Source organism: Squalius cephalus (genome assembly GCF_949319135.1).
Source record: "Squalius cephalus genome assembly, chromosome: 8".
Classification (NCBI taxonomy): Eukaryota; Metazoa; Chordata; class Actinopteri; order Cypriniformes; family Leuciscidae; genus Squalius; species Squalius cephalus.
The window spans coordinates 25,405,786-25,420,395 of record NC_137129.1 but is presented as its reverse complement, the minus strand read 5'-3'; the positions used below and the strand labels follow the sequence as shown (position 1 = coordinate 25,420,395).

At 35.0% G+C, this 14,610-nt stretch overlaps 2 protein-coding genes across 7 annotated transcripts in view; both read right to left on the bottom strand.

The window, feature by feature from the left end:
* The window catches only part of LOC307163103 (T-cell differentiation antigen CD6-like), a 29,959-nt gene extending 23,752 nt beyond the window's left edge, over positions 1–6,207 (bottom strand). Inside the window, exons 1-2 of one of the 4 annotated variants that reach the window (XM_079878965.1) lie at positions 6,141–6,207; positions 2,527–2,574 (exon numbers count right to left, since the gene is read on the bottom strand). In XM_079878965.1, the coding sequence (XP_079735091.1) occupies positions 2,527–2,533 (7 nt within the window). In that variant the 5' untranslated portion in view covers positions 2,534–2,574; positions 6,141–6,207. Of the gene's footprint in view, positions 1–2,526; positions 2,575–5,911; positions 6,071–6,140 lie in introns of those variants that run through there. The other 3 variants (XM_079878964.1, XM_079878966.1, XM_079878967.1) reach the window with 3 other exon arrangements.
* A 404-nt stretch (positions 6,208–6,611) lies between these two features.
* ints8 (integrator complex subunit 8) overlaps positions 6,612–14,610 on the bottom strand; it is a 140,624-nt gene continuing 132,625 nt past the window's right edge. For all 3 annotated transcript variants that reach the window (XM_079878961.1, XM_079878962.1, XM_079878963.1), the window contains 8 exons: positions 10,620–10,681; positions 10,354–10,472; positions 8,045–8,148; positions 7,854–7,904; positions 7,702–7,775; positions 7,549–7,613; positions 7,337–7,380; positions 6,612–7,120 (listed from right to left, as the gene is read on the bottom strand). In XM_079878961.1, the coding sequence (XP_079735087.1) occupies positions 7,004–7,120; positions 7,337–7,380; positions 7,549–7,613; positions 7,702–7,775; positions 7,854–7,904; positions 8,045–8,148; positions 10,354–10,472; positions 10,620–10,681 (636 nt within the window). In that variant the 3' untranslated portion in view covers positions 6,612–7,003. The remainder of the gene's footprint in view (positions 7,121–7,336; positions 7,381–7,548; positions 7,614–7,701; positions 7,776–7,853; positions 7,905–8,044; positions 8,149–10,353; positions 10,473–10,619; positions 10,682–14,610) is intronic.

The following is a 14,610-nucleotide window of genomic DNA, read 5'->3' as shown; positions in this document are numbered from 1 at the left end:
ATATTACAAAACTCTGAATGTGCCATCAGCACCATCCCCTGAAAGTACTCAAAATATTTCGAGACAGCGCCACCTATTGGTCAAAAGTTATAACAAAATTTAGAAAACTGATAATAACTTTTGAATAAATTGGCTTATTGTAATGCAACTGGTCTTAATAGATTCCTTGGGTCAAACCGAGAACATAGATACCAAGTTTACCTTATTTGACCGAACTTCCTGTCCGCCATCTTGATTTTCATTCAAAACCTACTTTTTCGAACTCCTCCTAGACCGTTTGTCCGATTTTCACCAAAATCGAATCGTATCATCTCCAGACCGTGCCGACTAAAAGTTATGGATTTCGTTTCGATTGACGAAACCGTTTTTGTATACCGTAGCAGCAAAGTTTAGGCATGATGCCAAAAGGACTATTCAGGCTTTATCTCTGCAATGCCTTGACATATTGACACCAAACTTTGTATGTCTTATTGTCACTTCACTCTGACCACATCACATCAGTTTTGTGACTGCGCCACCTATTGGTCAAAAGTGATAATCCATTAAATCATATTTTTAATTACTGTTTATATGATTTTTCAGGCATTTTGCCTAAAATCTTCTTTAAATGTCTTTAATTGCTGATTGTTGCAGTTGATCTGACACTTTCAGCAATGTTGGCATGTCTTGTCGTCTTATTCTGCTTGGCCCCGGTAATTGCTGCTTGCAGCTATATTTCTTCATTTTTCCGACTGGGCTTCTATGGCAGCCCATAGAACCGCTTGCGGGAAAGTTGTGCAATTTGGCACACTGATAGAGGACAGTCTGACCTGTCACCATAGCAAATTTGGAGTCTCCAACTCAATCCCTCTAGCGCCACCAACTGTCCAAAGTTGCACTCATGTTTATGCTAATAACTTTTGAACCACAAGGCCTATTAACAAAATTCTTTTTTCCTCTGATTCCTTAACTCAAGACGATTCGATTGCACCATATGACGCCATTTTCCGTCATGGAAATTTTTCCGCAGTTTTGAATTTTCTGAAAAACCTACTTTTTCGAACTCCTCCTAGGCCGTTACTCCGATTTTCACGAAAATTGAATCAGATCATCTACAGACCAGACCGACAAAAATTTATGGAATTCAAGTTGATTCGTCAAACCGTTTTCGATAAACCCACGAACAAATTTTACGTAGCGCTTGCGAAAACAGACGTAAGGCTGTATCTGCGCAACGCTTTATCGGATTCAGACCAAACTTGATACAGGTCAAACTTCCAAGATCAGCCATTTTGGCTGGCGGCCATTTTTAATTATGTGCTAAAATGCTGTATTTTATGAAAGCATGAACGTATCGTTACGAAACTCAGTATGGGTCATCAGCACGATGCCCTGAAGGAGCGTGAGAAGTTTCGAACCAGCGCCACCTAGTGGTCAAAAGTTATAACAAAATTTACAAAAAGGCTAATAACTTTTGAATACATCTGGCTATTGAAATGCCACTGGTCTTAATAGATTCATTGGGTCACGCCGAGAACATAGATACCAAGTTTTCCTTATTTGGCCGAACTTCCTGTCCACCATCTTGATTTTCATTCAAAACCTTTCGAACTCCTCCTAGACCGTATATCCGATTTTCACCAAAATCGAATCGCATCATCTCCAGACGGTGCCGACTAAAAGTTATGGATTTCGTGTCGATAGACGAAACCGTTTTCGTATAGCGCAGCAGCAAAGTTGAGGCATGATGCCAAAAACACTATTCAGGCTTTATCTCTGCAATGCCTTGACATATTGACGCCAAACTTTTCTCATTGTTGCAGTTGGTCTGACACGTCTTGTCATCTTGTTCTGCTTGGCCCTGATAATTGCTGCTTGCAGCTATATTTTGTTCTTGCAATTGATTGTTATCCAATCAAATCCCAATGCACTGGAAATAATAATGATAATAATGATGAGAAATAGATTTTTATTAATGCTATTTAAATAAGTTACATTTAAGGTAATCAATTAGTATATCAATAGAATGCGAGAGCTATGCAAGTTTGCTAAAACAATGCCTACAGTTGTTTTTCATGTTGTGAATGACCTGTTTCTGAAATACTGATGTTGTTACATAAGGGCACAAACCCAAATAAAACAACACAGCACAATTCTGCCTTTTGAACTTGGGTAATACAACTGAACACACAACATACGTTTGGCATTCGAATAACAATAGCATAGAGCACAACATGATCTGACATTTCACAGGCTGCCTGTTTGATGTGACACCTGTTTTAGTGCAACAAAGTGAAATACAGTGGAAGTGAGCAAATTTGCAGTGGTTGGATAACAAGAGCATCACCGCAACATCCTGTCACACTCTTCAAAAGGGTTAAGAATTATGTGAAATAATTCTTTATGATTCTCTAAGGCTTAATGTCAAAACATTCAGCAGTTCACATTGAGGCACAAAAAATGAGTGATTTAAAAGTAAACTACTAAAGGAAGAATTACCCATTATTATCAAAATTACATACAATTTCAGGGAAGCAAATAACTCACATTTCATATTGACCTTTGGATGCTCAGTAGAGATGATATTGTCATATCCTGAAAAAAAGAGCAAGATATTTTGTCTTGAAAAAATTACATGTTTTTGTTCCAACTCTCAGACCATTGCACAACACGATGTTTCTGCTCACGTTATTCTGTGGGTCCACAAAGATTTAGATGGCAACTGTATGATTAATTGCATAATGGTAGCTACAGATGCAGAAGTACATTCAGAATCTGCAAAATTATAATACTTTAAACAAAATATTATAAAGGGATTATAAAAATTACTTATTGTTTTTTATTTAGTACTGCCCTGAATAAGCTATTTTACATAAGAGATGTTTAGCTTAAAGACAAAATAATAGCTGAATTTATAAAAATGAGCCAGTTCAAAAGTTTACAAATGCTTGATTAAATGCAAATCTTTCCAGCAATCTTTCTTTTGAGAGCCATTTCACACTGAGGACAACTGAGGGATGACAAGAACAGGATGAAGATGTATAACTGTTTCTTATTTTGTTTTATTTTGTCCACCTGTGATGGATTTTTAATAGATAAGATAGTAAACTATATTGTAAACTAACCATATTCTAACATCTAAACCTTACTTCCCTTTTAGGCCTAACACTCTAACATTTGAACACAATGTACCAAAATGTTCTCTGAATATTGTGTCCAATGGAAAATTCTGAAGTGCTGACCAAGACAATATCAAAAATATACTGTCCAGAAATGTCTCATGACATATTGAGTAATCAACTGAACTCTTAACCATTTTCTTTATATTTTCTGATGATTCGAGATAATTTTGCTCATGCCAGTAACAGAGGGTGAAAGAGGGGGGCTTGCTTTTACAAATTTAACCAATCATATTGAAAGAAGGTTACACGAGTTAAGTCACATTGATCTTATTGTTGTGTCTGTCTTTATCCTATAAAACCTGATGTAGTCTTCTTGGGTGCGATTCTCGGAGAAATGCTCGAGAACTTATATTTTATGTGAAACAGCTTATTTAGGGCATGTAGTACTAAAAAACAATAGGTACGTTTTATGATCCCTCTTGTTTTGTTATAATTATTAACATTTTGTAGATTCTGCTAGGTGTATCTAAATTTATGACCTCAACGATATATGCTATATTGAGAATATGTATAATAGCACAGTTAGATGCTTATTTGTCATACAAACAACATTTAATGATATTCAACCATCCTTATATGCTTTATTAATGCAATAATCTTTTAGTCTTGACTTCAATATAATAGAAAGCATTACTGAATTGTTTACAACAGCTTATGATTTGGATTCTCTATCTTTCTCTGTATTGAAAGAAATTGGGTAACGCTTTATAATAACTGCACGCTATTAATCAGTTAAGCATTAGTAAACAGTTAATTCATAATTTAAAGCATTAATAGACATTAATAAGCAGTTTATAAATACAGCTATAAATGCTTTGTTCTTAATTTATAAGCATATCTATAATGTGTTTAATAATTTAATAATTCATACTTTAATGATCATTTATCATTTCTAAATGAAGTATTGCATTATTTACAAACCAGTTATTTAGGAGTTGTCAGTGGTTCATAAGATCACTTAGAAATTGCAAGTAAATGATTAATAAACTATTTAAATGTACATTCATACATCTTATTATTCAGACATATAGCAAAAGTTACTTAGTGTGTTAATAAATCCTTAATTAACATGCATTTCTACTGTAATGCATGATTAATTCAGGTAGTTAAAGCATTTAGTAGTGGTCACTTAACGATTTTTGTGAGCTCATCTAAAGTGAGTACTATTTATGCCTCGTAAAGCATTTACAAAGGAGATATAAAGGCTCAGTTATCTTCTAAACAGAAAACAAACACCACAGTGATACAGAACATAGATATATTTAAGATGTATGAATGGACATTTAAATAGTTCATTAATCATTTACTTAAACTTTCTTAATCTTATGAACCACTGACAACTCCTAAATAACTGGTTTGTAAATAAAGCAAAAATAATAATGCTATGTTTAATGTTTGTAAATAATGCTAAATTGATCATTAATAAAGAATCAAAATAATTCATAATTATTAAACACATGCTTATAAATCAAGAATAAAGCATTTTTAGCTGTATTTATAAACTGCTTATTAATGTCTAGCTTTATAAATGATGGATGAAATGTTTATTAATGTATAGATGATGATTAATTGTGTGCAGTTATTATAGAGTTACCAGAAATGTATATTATTATGATTATTATTATTATTATATTGCTTTATTTGCTTCAGTTTAAAAATTCAGTACTGTGAAAAAGTCTTAGGCATGTTAGCATGTTCACCAAAAAAATGTTTTGTTTTTTATATCTTTTGCTGTAGTGTATAGGAAATATCAGTTTACATTTCCAAACATTCCTCTTGCCATTAATTGTAATAATCCAGTGAAAAAAAACTAACATGCCTACTTTTGCACAGTATATGTCAGCAGCGGCAGATCTTAAAGTGACTGCAGTCACTAATTCTGCCTGTCAGAAAAGTTAATCAAACAACAAAGGGAACAGAAAAAAACAAAAAACAAAAAAAAAAAACACTTTGCTCTTGACTAAAGAACTTTTGTAGCTTTAATAAGGATTAATCTGTATTTAATTTATAATTTATGCAGTGCAGACTGTTTGACAACATTATTCAATTTCTGTATATTTCCAACCTGTTAGACAGGTAGGAAAGGCAACTGTAAATATGACATTTATTATGGGTTTATGTGGGGATTGTTATATTTTATAAAGTTATATTTTTTGAAGCCTAACAAGTGTTAAAAAAAAAAGTAACATTCAAGTCAAATGCATTTTCATCGAGACATCAGTAGCTGTATTAGTATAAGTGATACTGGCCTTCATTCATAAAAATATGCCATTAAACAAGTATTTAAAATATACTGTATTTCTGTTGTTTCTACATTAATTTGGAGATTAACTGTAAAATTGTTACATTATAAAATATTGGAGAATCCTGAAAAAAAAAAAATGTATTACAGATTCAACACTTCAATTAGCAGAACAATCATTTTCAGCTGTGATAAAGCTTGAGAAAAAACTTTTTTATTAGAAATATTATAATGATTTCTTAAAGATCATTATACTGATGAAATACCTGGAGTACTGGCAGATAATGGAGCTTTGCCATAACAGGAAACAATTTTATTTTAAAAGTTATTTAAAATTGTCAAAATCCATAACACTACTGTTTTTTAATAAATGAATGAGGCTGTTGTAGACATAAAAATCTTCTTATAAAAACAAAATCTTACTGATCCCAGATAGATAGATTAGATAGATGATAGATAGATAAATAAATAAATAAATAAATAAATAAATAAATAAATAGATAGATACCTTGTATAAAAGCAACAGTTTGGACAACTGTCATGATCTTGAAAGCCTCCATTCTTCATGAGCTGAATGAGGGCTGGTTTTAGGACTGCTGTACTTCACTTTCTGAATCAAAGGGAGGAAGTGAGACTGTCTAGCCGTTTCTGTCTGTGTGTGTGTGTGTGTGTGTGTGTGTGTGTACTTGTCTACCTATCTAAGAGGGGACCTTGGTGTCATGTCATTACACACTCACCAACAGGGGACCGCCGAGCCAAGTGGGAAAATTTTTCACGTCTTTTTAAACGTGGTGTATAAGAAAAAGAAAAATATATGCGTATGATTATTCTTTAAGGTAATTTCTATAATTAATCCTTTCAAACATTATTCTTGTATTGATACATTTATGCTTTTTGTCTATTTGCATTGTTGCAAAAACGGAAAAAAGACGCGAAATGGGGAAAAAGCACAAGGTCTAGATATGCGTCTTTTAAAAGTTAAACTTATTTTAACTTGACTGCCGCGTTTTAAGAGCGTCGTGTCATGCACGAGACGCTACAAGACACGAGACTCAAGTACCATGGTCATACATTGAAAAATAAAGTAGCGCAGTGGAATTGGAAAAACGATTCTTTATTTTTGCTAATTATTATTTAGTTTTTCAGTAACTGTTGTTAGTTTAGTTTAGTTTTAGTTTTTCATTTATGTTGAAATTTCTATTTTATTTCAGTTTACAAAAATGTTTTTTGACCAATAGTTTTAGTCTTAGTTTCAGTTTTTTATTTATGAAAATAACCTTGCTGCATGCTGGTGAGTCTAGTGCTTAACTAATATTATTACTTATACAGAATACTGTTAATTTGCATATACAATGTAATCGGTTTACATATACCAATTTCTCCTTTACAAAAGGCATTAAATTGTGCATTGGATTGTTAAAAACACAAAATGGGATATAAAGTATTTGACCACAGAAAAAAAAAAAAAAAAAATCATACACCTCTGTGTATTTGTATATAAATGTAGGAGACAACTTATTTAGGAAAAGCTTAGCCATATTTATTTGAAATTGATTTTGATTTTTCAGTATAAAGAATTTTTTTTTTTTTTTGATTGAATTTAAAAGTAGAGTTTAGCCATGGCCTGTAGGAATTTCTTCTTTCTTTTTTGTGCTGCGAGCTGCAGGACTTCCTCTGGATTACTGGAGTTTAACTCCGTCTGTCCGATGGCCTTGATCTGTGTTCACATAAATTTACCATCATCAGCTTCATATTAATGCAGTGAGCGAATTAGTTTCTTTTGTGATGGCCAAATGTTACTACAAAAGATACTTCTGTCCAAATCTTGCATTAAAACTGCACTGAAATTATAGATATTACTAGATATTAACATTTCCACACTATCTGCAATAAATGTAATTCTTGAATCAATAGAGAAAACAAATCAGCTTACTGCAACTTGTCTTTTGTCACCCTCTCCTCGTTTTTGGTGAATGTCTGAGAGCCAATGTTATGGTTTAACAATGGCTAGAATATCAGATATGCTGGATAAAAAGGTTATTCTAATTTTTATTAATAAATTAGCAGATTTAGTCCTCAAAACTGATAACTCCAGACTACAGATTGCTGTTGGTCTGAAATAGAGTGTTCTTTAAAAAAGGATACATGTCAGATATTCCAGAATCGTCACATCCCAAATGTAGTCATAGAACGAATCCATAGAGTCATGACTGATGAAATAGGGGGAAGGGGTGGAGAGAGAATTAAACTTCTGAATTATTTTGTAGGGTACTGATACAGTATGGATTGTAAGTTCACCTGTTTTGCTCTTGTAGAGCTTTAAAAGCAGTCATGTAGTCCACTTCCCTCAGAAACTGGCAGAGAACAGCTACCTGCAAAGTGTACACAATCACATAATGAATTAGCTAGTACTATCATCTGAAACGAGACAGTTCATGACGGCTTGTTACCTGAGTGTGACAATTCAACAATGAACAACACTTGATCATTCTCTTCAGAACCTGCAAAGACATTTCACATGTGTCAATCCTGACAATATTTCAGTCACATCTTTAGACGGCATTTTATTACCAAGACAAAAGTAGAAATAATTGTTTTTATTATTATTTGTTCATAACAGCGTTCAGCAAATTTGCAGCACCTGGTCAGTGTAGACATCAGGAGGAACTGGTTTAGTGAAGTAATCTGAGCACACAGTCCCTGCCTGCAGGTAATAATGCATCGCTGCAGAATACTGGTTGGTCACTGCAAAAACAATGGAAGAATATAAAATTCAATAAAAAAATGAACAAGTAAAAACTTTGCATAAATTATAGAGGGTATGCATTGACTTCACTTTCCCGCCCGAACGCCCCCTCAGCCTGACTGAGTGACAAAAGAGACTGCTGCGTGACTGGATTTAATAGGGGAAACTGCAAACCTGTGAGTAAAACAAACAATTATCCGTTTAAACTAAAGGTTGGACTCGATATAGTGTTCCTTACAACTTACCAAAGATCCAGTGATCCATGGATATTGACATGCAGCCAGGAATCCTGTTTCCTGACATTTATCTGTGCCTGATTTTGACTGGAAATGCATAAAGCAAATTTGCCTGTGAACGCTTTATATAAATACAATATAGGTAGGTCTAAATCCAGGTGATCACTTATATTAATGTTATATATATCATCATATCCTCCAGCCCTAAAACTTGTAAGTTTTTTGTCAGTGTTTATTTAAAAACATCCAATTATTTAGAATATACAATGGTAAATTTGTAATTGAGTTGTCAATACAATATATAAAAAATACAATATAGGTATGATTTTACCCCTAAATTCAGCATATTGCAAAATGATAACTGCAAATCCACCTTTCGCTGCCTGGAGTCCAGTTGTTTCTGTGAATTGCAGCGATCCATTTGCTTCTCTGTTCTGTATCTTTCGTCAGTCTGTAAAAATATACCTCCGATTTCTTGTCAAATCTAGTTGTAGTCAATCGCAAAGCTCTTTCCCGTTTTAGATGCGTTTTTTATGTTTTTGGCAGCATTCACGATGAAAACAAATGCTGCCACTCAGTCTTTTTGCCACTCAGTGGATGTAACCGAAGTCACTCCGGCCGACGGTGTATACATAGTGTTACATATGTGTTACATAGTGCATACCCTCTATTGCAGTCTAGTCACGGTTATGTTTCAAAATGTTTTCTCTGCATTTATTAACCTGTTCTGGCAAAAACCTATCTACAAGTAGTGTATTAATCATTCTGTTAGCATTAATGCCTATTTAATGCTGAATATTCAGCATGAAAACCTATTTAAATAAAAATAAAAAAGATTGTATGCTTTGTATAAAAAGATTACCAAGTAATGCATCACAATGAACTCCCCTCCATTAAATATCATGCGTCTGACATTAGGCTAAGAGTTTTAGATTGTTTGGATGTGAAACAATCATTTCAGGTATCCAAACTTTATTTTCGGAGTATTATGAGACTTCAGCAAATATTTTGATGCACAAAACCTTTTTTTTTTTTTCTTCCACACACCAGACATGGAAGTATCATGTCATGACTTTCAATTTACTTTTAAGTTAAACGGCTTAGTGCTTAGAGGTGGGGCAGTTAAGCTAAACTTCTTAAACCCTGCTGTTTATATGCATAATTTAACCATGGCAGTGATGCACATCACCAAATAGTAGTAACATTTTTATCCACACATCCAAAATCGCATTTCTCCCTACTATATAATAGATGAAAAATCTATGCCACAAAATGTATGTCACAAAAGTGTATCCGAATTAACAGTGCTCACAAAAGAGTAGGCAAATAGTACCCGGATGAACTACTTTTTCTGGTGAGATTCTGAGGTGAGCATTCGATGGACACTTTACTATCCCATAAGGCCACTGGAGAGGATTTGTGAATGGTGGTAGGTCACGTGATAAGGGCAACATGGCTTAGATTATACTCAATACTCATACACATTCATACTATATAGAATGCATTTTTTTAGCGGTCGAGAAGTAATTACTTATTAAAAATAAATACCAACTCAGAGTATTGGATTTCAGACAGAGGCATATGGTGCATACAGAACACTATATAGCAAATTTCAACAGCTTTATGGTTAATATCATCATCAAACAGTGCTCGAAATTAACTTTTTTATTTGGTAGCACTGGTGCTCTTTTATATATATATATATATATTGTGACGAGTTGCCAGCAGCTCATCAAGCGTCACCCCCGGCAACACACACACATACCAGCTGGGGTGCAATCACCAATCCCAGCACATGGCATTCAATTGTAGACAATTAAGCATTAACATGAAACTCTGTAAAGCTGCTTTAAAACAATGTGTATTCTTTAAAGTGCTATACAAATAATACGACTTGAAATAACCCCTCCATGTTGGATCTTTACAGTATGAGTGCAAGGTTTAATTTTATTCATTGTTTCTACTTACCAAAGTAAATGTCAGCCTGTGTGCAGAGCCACGACTGGTTGTTGGGGTTGAGGCTGAGAGCATAGTTAACCAACTCCTTTAATGTGACAACCACGGCTTCAACATCCACAGACTGTAAACTGCATCAACAAAATCATCATCAGCACATTTGACACCAAGATTACACCATCAAAACAAACCTTATAAATTTACAAATTATCATTACATATACAGATATAAACAAAGGCATTTCTTCATCTAATGGCATTTCATTTGTTGTGACGTACTTGGCGAGAGATGAAGGCCATATGGAGATATGCTCAGCTGTCACTTCATTCACTATATCATCCTGGGAAATACAAAACATCATAAGCATAATGACCTGGAATCAATCCAGTCCACAGGAATGAGCCTTTCATGAAGAATGTCTAGCACATTGAACCAACATTTAGAAATGTACTGGTCAACGTGACCAGTGAATTTCAAAGCAACAATGTTGGGCTAGATGAAGGGCTAGTGTGCTAGTTTTGCAGGAGTGAAATTGCGTATTGGTGCTGTCTTTAGCACATTAATCAATTTTCAACAATATTCGATATTAACAATATTCTGTAATTTTATTATAAGATTATCGTTATAATAGAGCTAATAGTTGATAGCACACAGCCCTACAAGAGACTACTCCCTTTATAGTATCTATTCTGTCATTATTTATTTGACATACTTCACAAAATTCCTGTCATACTCCAGGATGACTTACAATGAAATAGTGAAGGCAAAACAGTGATTATAAAAAAAAAAGATAAAATGCCCACCAAAACAGTTACAATTAGGGTTGTAAAGTAGTCGTAGTAGTGGTTTTAAATTTCAGTAGTCGCTACCAATACTAGTTACCTTTCAAGGTTCTCTGTACCAACTTCGGTAAAAGAGCAAAAACTATTGGATTAAGTACTTTTAAAAATGTTGTCCTAATGGTTTTCATTGTCAATCATCGCAGTTTACGATTCAATCGTGCATTTAAATATGGTTGTCAATCCAGAAACTTTGCTGTGTACAAACCAGCATGAAAAACTAAACTACCCATTCAGATTGTGAATGGGTAACAATCAGAAAGCAAGAGAAGAGCCTCCCTTTGTAATCACTAAGGCTGTCAATCTTTAAACCGCAAGCTCACTGAATTCTGCACTCTCGCAAAAACTTTTGCTAGAATAAATACAAAACAGCTGTCTTAATTGTAGGCTACAATTAATATCTTTGTGTTTACACTTTTTCCACAGTCCAGCCAAACCGTTTTCTTTGCTTAAACGTTCTATTCCGTGCCGATCCGGTTTTATTTTCCACTGTGGGGCTGATAACGGAGCTCTTTGGAATGTAAATTTAAATGCTTTTACAGATGATAAGAGATGTAAATATTGACCTTGTTATGCAGGGTTATCAGATATTTAATTTGATTTTCTTATTAATTTGTGTTTACATCACTCAAATAGTGCGCTTAGCCAGCAACAGAAAAACAGGTAGCCAGGCAACAGAAAAGTAACCAGAGTTGCAATGTCATTCCACACATTCTACCAGCATGGTTAGCATTTTTTTGTACAAACTGGTACCGGTGGTAACGTACATTTGAAAATCCTAAATACAGTCTAGAAAAAGTAATTAGTACTTTTATGGAGTAATTCCCTTTACACCGTCATTTCCTTTACAGATATTTCCTTGTTTTGGATCGATTGTTCCTGTCTGCCTCGCTGCCTGCTGTGAGTGTGTTTGCTTCGGTGCTGTAAGCTCCGTCTTAGCCTCGTATTTCCTTGTTTTGAACCATCATTTACTACAATTTCTAGTTGTTTATTCTACTACTAAATACAGCTTACCCAACATCTCAGATTAACCTGACATCGCTAGCTTCCGTTACTACTAGCACAACACGCTAGTAATTCGCTAGCCTGTTAACGCGCCACCCGTGCGCTCAGCTATTTTTATTTATTCTTTTTTCTCTCGCGCGCCCGCGCCTTTGAGTTCATAAAAAGCTCAGGTGAGTAAGAATCACTCAACAAACACGGTGAGTAATGTCTTGTCCTGTTATTGTCACCTGCACTTCATGTCACATGTTTAGCATAGCCTTCTCTGTTGGCAATATAGGATTTATATGTGATAAATGCAAGGAGACAGTTAGGCTAACGGAGAAGATTTCAGAACTAGAGACACGCATCCAAACTTTAATTGAGGATAGTAAGAGTGCTAGAGCTTCAGATGCTTTGGATGCGCCTAGCATAGTGAACTCTTTACATGATTCGGTTCCAGCTGAATTGGTGCCTGTGCAGCCAGGCAAATGGGTGACAGTGAGGGATCGCTCTAGTCGCGGATCAAAAAACCACTCGATCTTCCGTTCCGATTACCATAACAAATCGATTTGCCCCGCTCAGTGAAACACCCACTGAGAGTTCTGTTGATTGTGCCCTAGTTATTGGTGATTCTATTACACGGAACGTGAAAATAGAGACACCAGCCACCTCACATGTTTGCCGGGAACCAGAGCGCCTGACATCAAAGCAAATTTAAAAGTGCTGGCTAATGCTAATCGTAAATTCTCTAAGATCATTATCCACGTCGGCACAAATGATGTTCGACTCCGCCAGTCGGAGATCACCAAAATTAATATTAAAGAGGTGTGTGAACTCGCAAGTACGATGTCAAGCACTGTAATTTGCTCTGGCCCCCTTCCTGTTCGCAGGAGTGATGAGATAGTTAGTAGATTGTGTTCTCTTAACGGTTGGCTGTCTAAGTGGTGTCCGCTTAATAATATAGAATTTATAGACAATTGGAAAAGTTTTTGGGGAAAACCTGACCTGTTGAAAAGAGATGGTATTCATCCCTCCTGGGATGGTGCTGCTCTTCTCTCTAGTAATATGGCACATAGTCTTAGAGCTCAAACATGACAATCTGGGGCTCAGGTCAGGAAGCAGACAGACTGGCTTAACCGACTGTCTGCTAGCGGCCTCGCATCACCAAGGTCAGATAAATCCCATCACATAGAGCCTCTTTCACCTAGCTATCATCGTATAGAGACTGTGTCTGTTCCCCGAATTTGGAAATCCAAAAAACGTTTAAACCCATCTAAGGTTAAAAATTTAATTGATGTTCAACAAATAAAAAACAGCTATAATACAGACGAGCAAATGCTAAAGCTTGGGTTGCTGAATATTCGATCGCTTACTTCAAAAGCACTCATTGTTAATGATATTATTTCAGATAATAACCTAGATGTGCTGTGTTTGACAGAAACCTGGCTAAAACCAAATGATTACATTACTTTAAATGAGTCCACCCCGCAAGATTACTGTTATAAACATGAGCCTCGTCTGAAACGCAAAGGGGGAGGAGTTGCTGTAATTTATAGTAATATTTTCAAAACCACTAAGAAATCAAGTTTTAAATATAATTCTTTTGAAGTGTTAGTACTTAATGTAAAAATATATAGTATAAATGATAAATCACATTTGAGATTTGTGCTGGCTACTGTTTACAGGCTACCAGGGCACCATAAAGATTTTATCAAAGAATTTGTGGACTTTCTATCAGAATTAATATTGACTGCAGATAAAATACTAATTGTTGGTGATTTTAATATACACATCGATAATGAAAAAGATGCATTGGGTTTGGCATTTAAAGACATTGTAAACTCTATTGGAGTTACACAACACGTGTCAGGACCTACTCATTGTCGTAATCATACTCTAGATCTAATATTATCACATGGAATAGATGTTGATGCCGTTGAAATTCTGCAGCAGAGCGATGACATCTCAGATCATTATCTAGTCTCGTGTAAACTTCATTTAGCCAAGGCTGCAAAGCCGACTCCGTGTTTCTCCGTGACCTATCACTTCTGCCACTAAAGATTGCTTTATTAATAATCTTCCTAATCAGTTTCATCATCTCAGCATCCCGGATAGCTTAGAAGAACTCGATATTGCAACAGAAACTTTTAACTCTCTGTTTTCCAGCACTTTAGACATAGTTGCTCCGTTGCGCTTGAAGAAGATTAAAGAAAATAGTCCAACGCCGTGGTACAACGAGCACACTCGGGCCCTTAAGAGAGCAGCCAGAAAAATGGAGCACAACTGGAAGAAAACAAACCTAGAGGTATTTCGCATTTCATGGAAAGAGAGCTCGATTGCTTACAGAGAGGCCTTAAAAGCTGCTAGATCTGCTTATTTTACAACCCTATTAGAAGAAAATAAACATAATCCTAGGTATTTATTTGAAACGGTGGCTAAACTAACG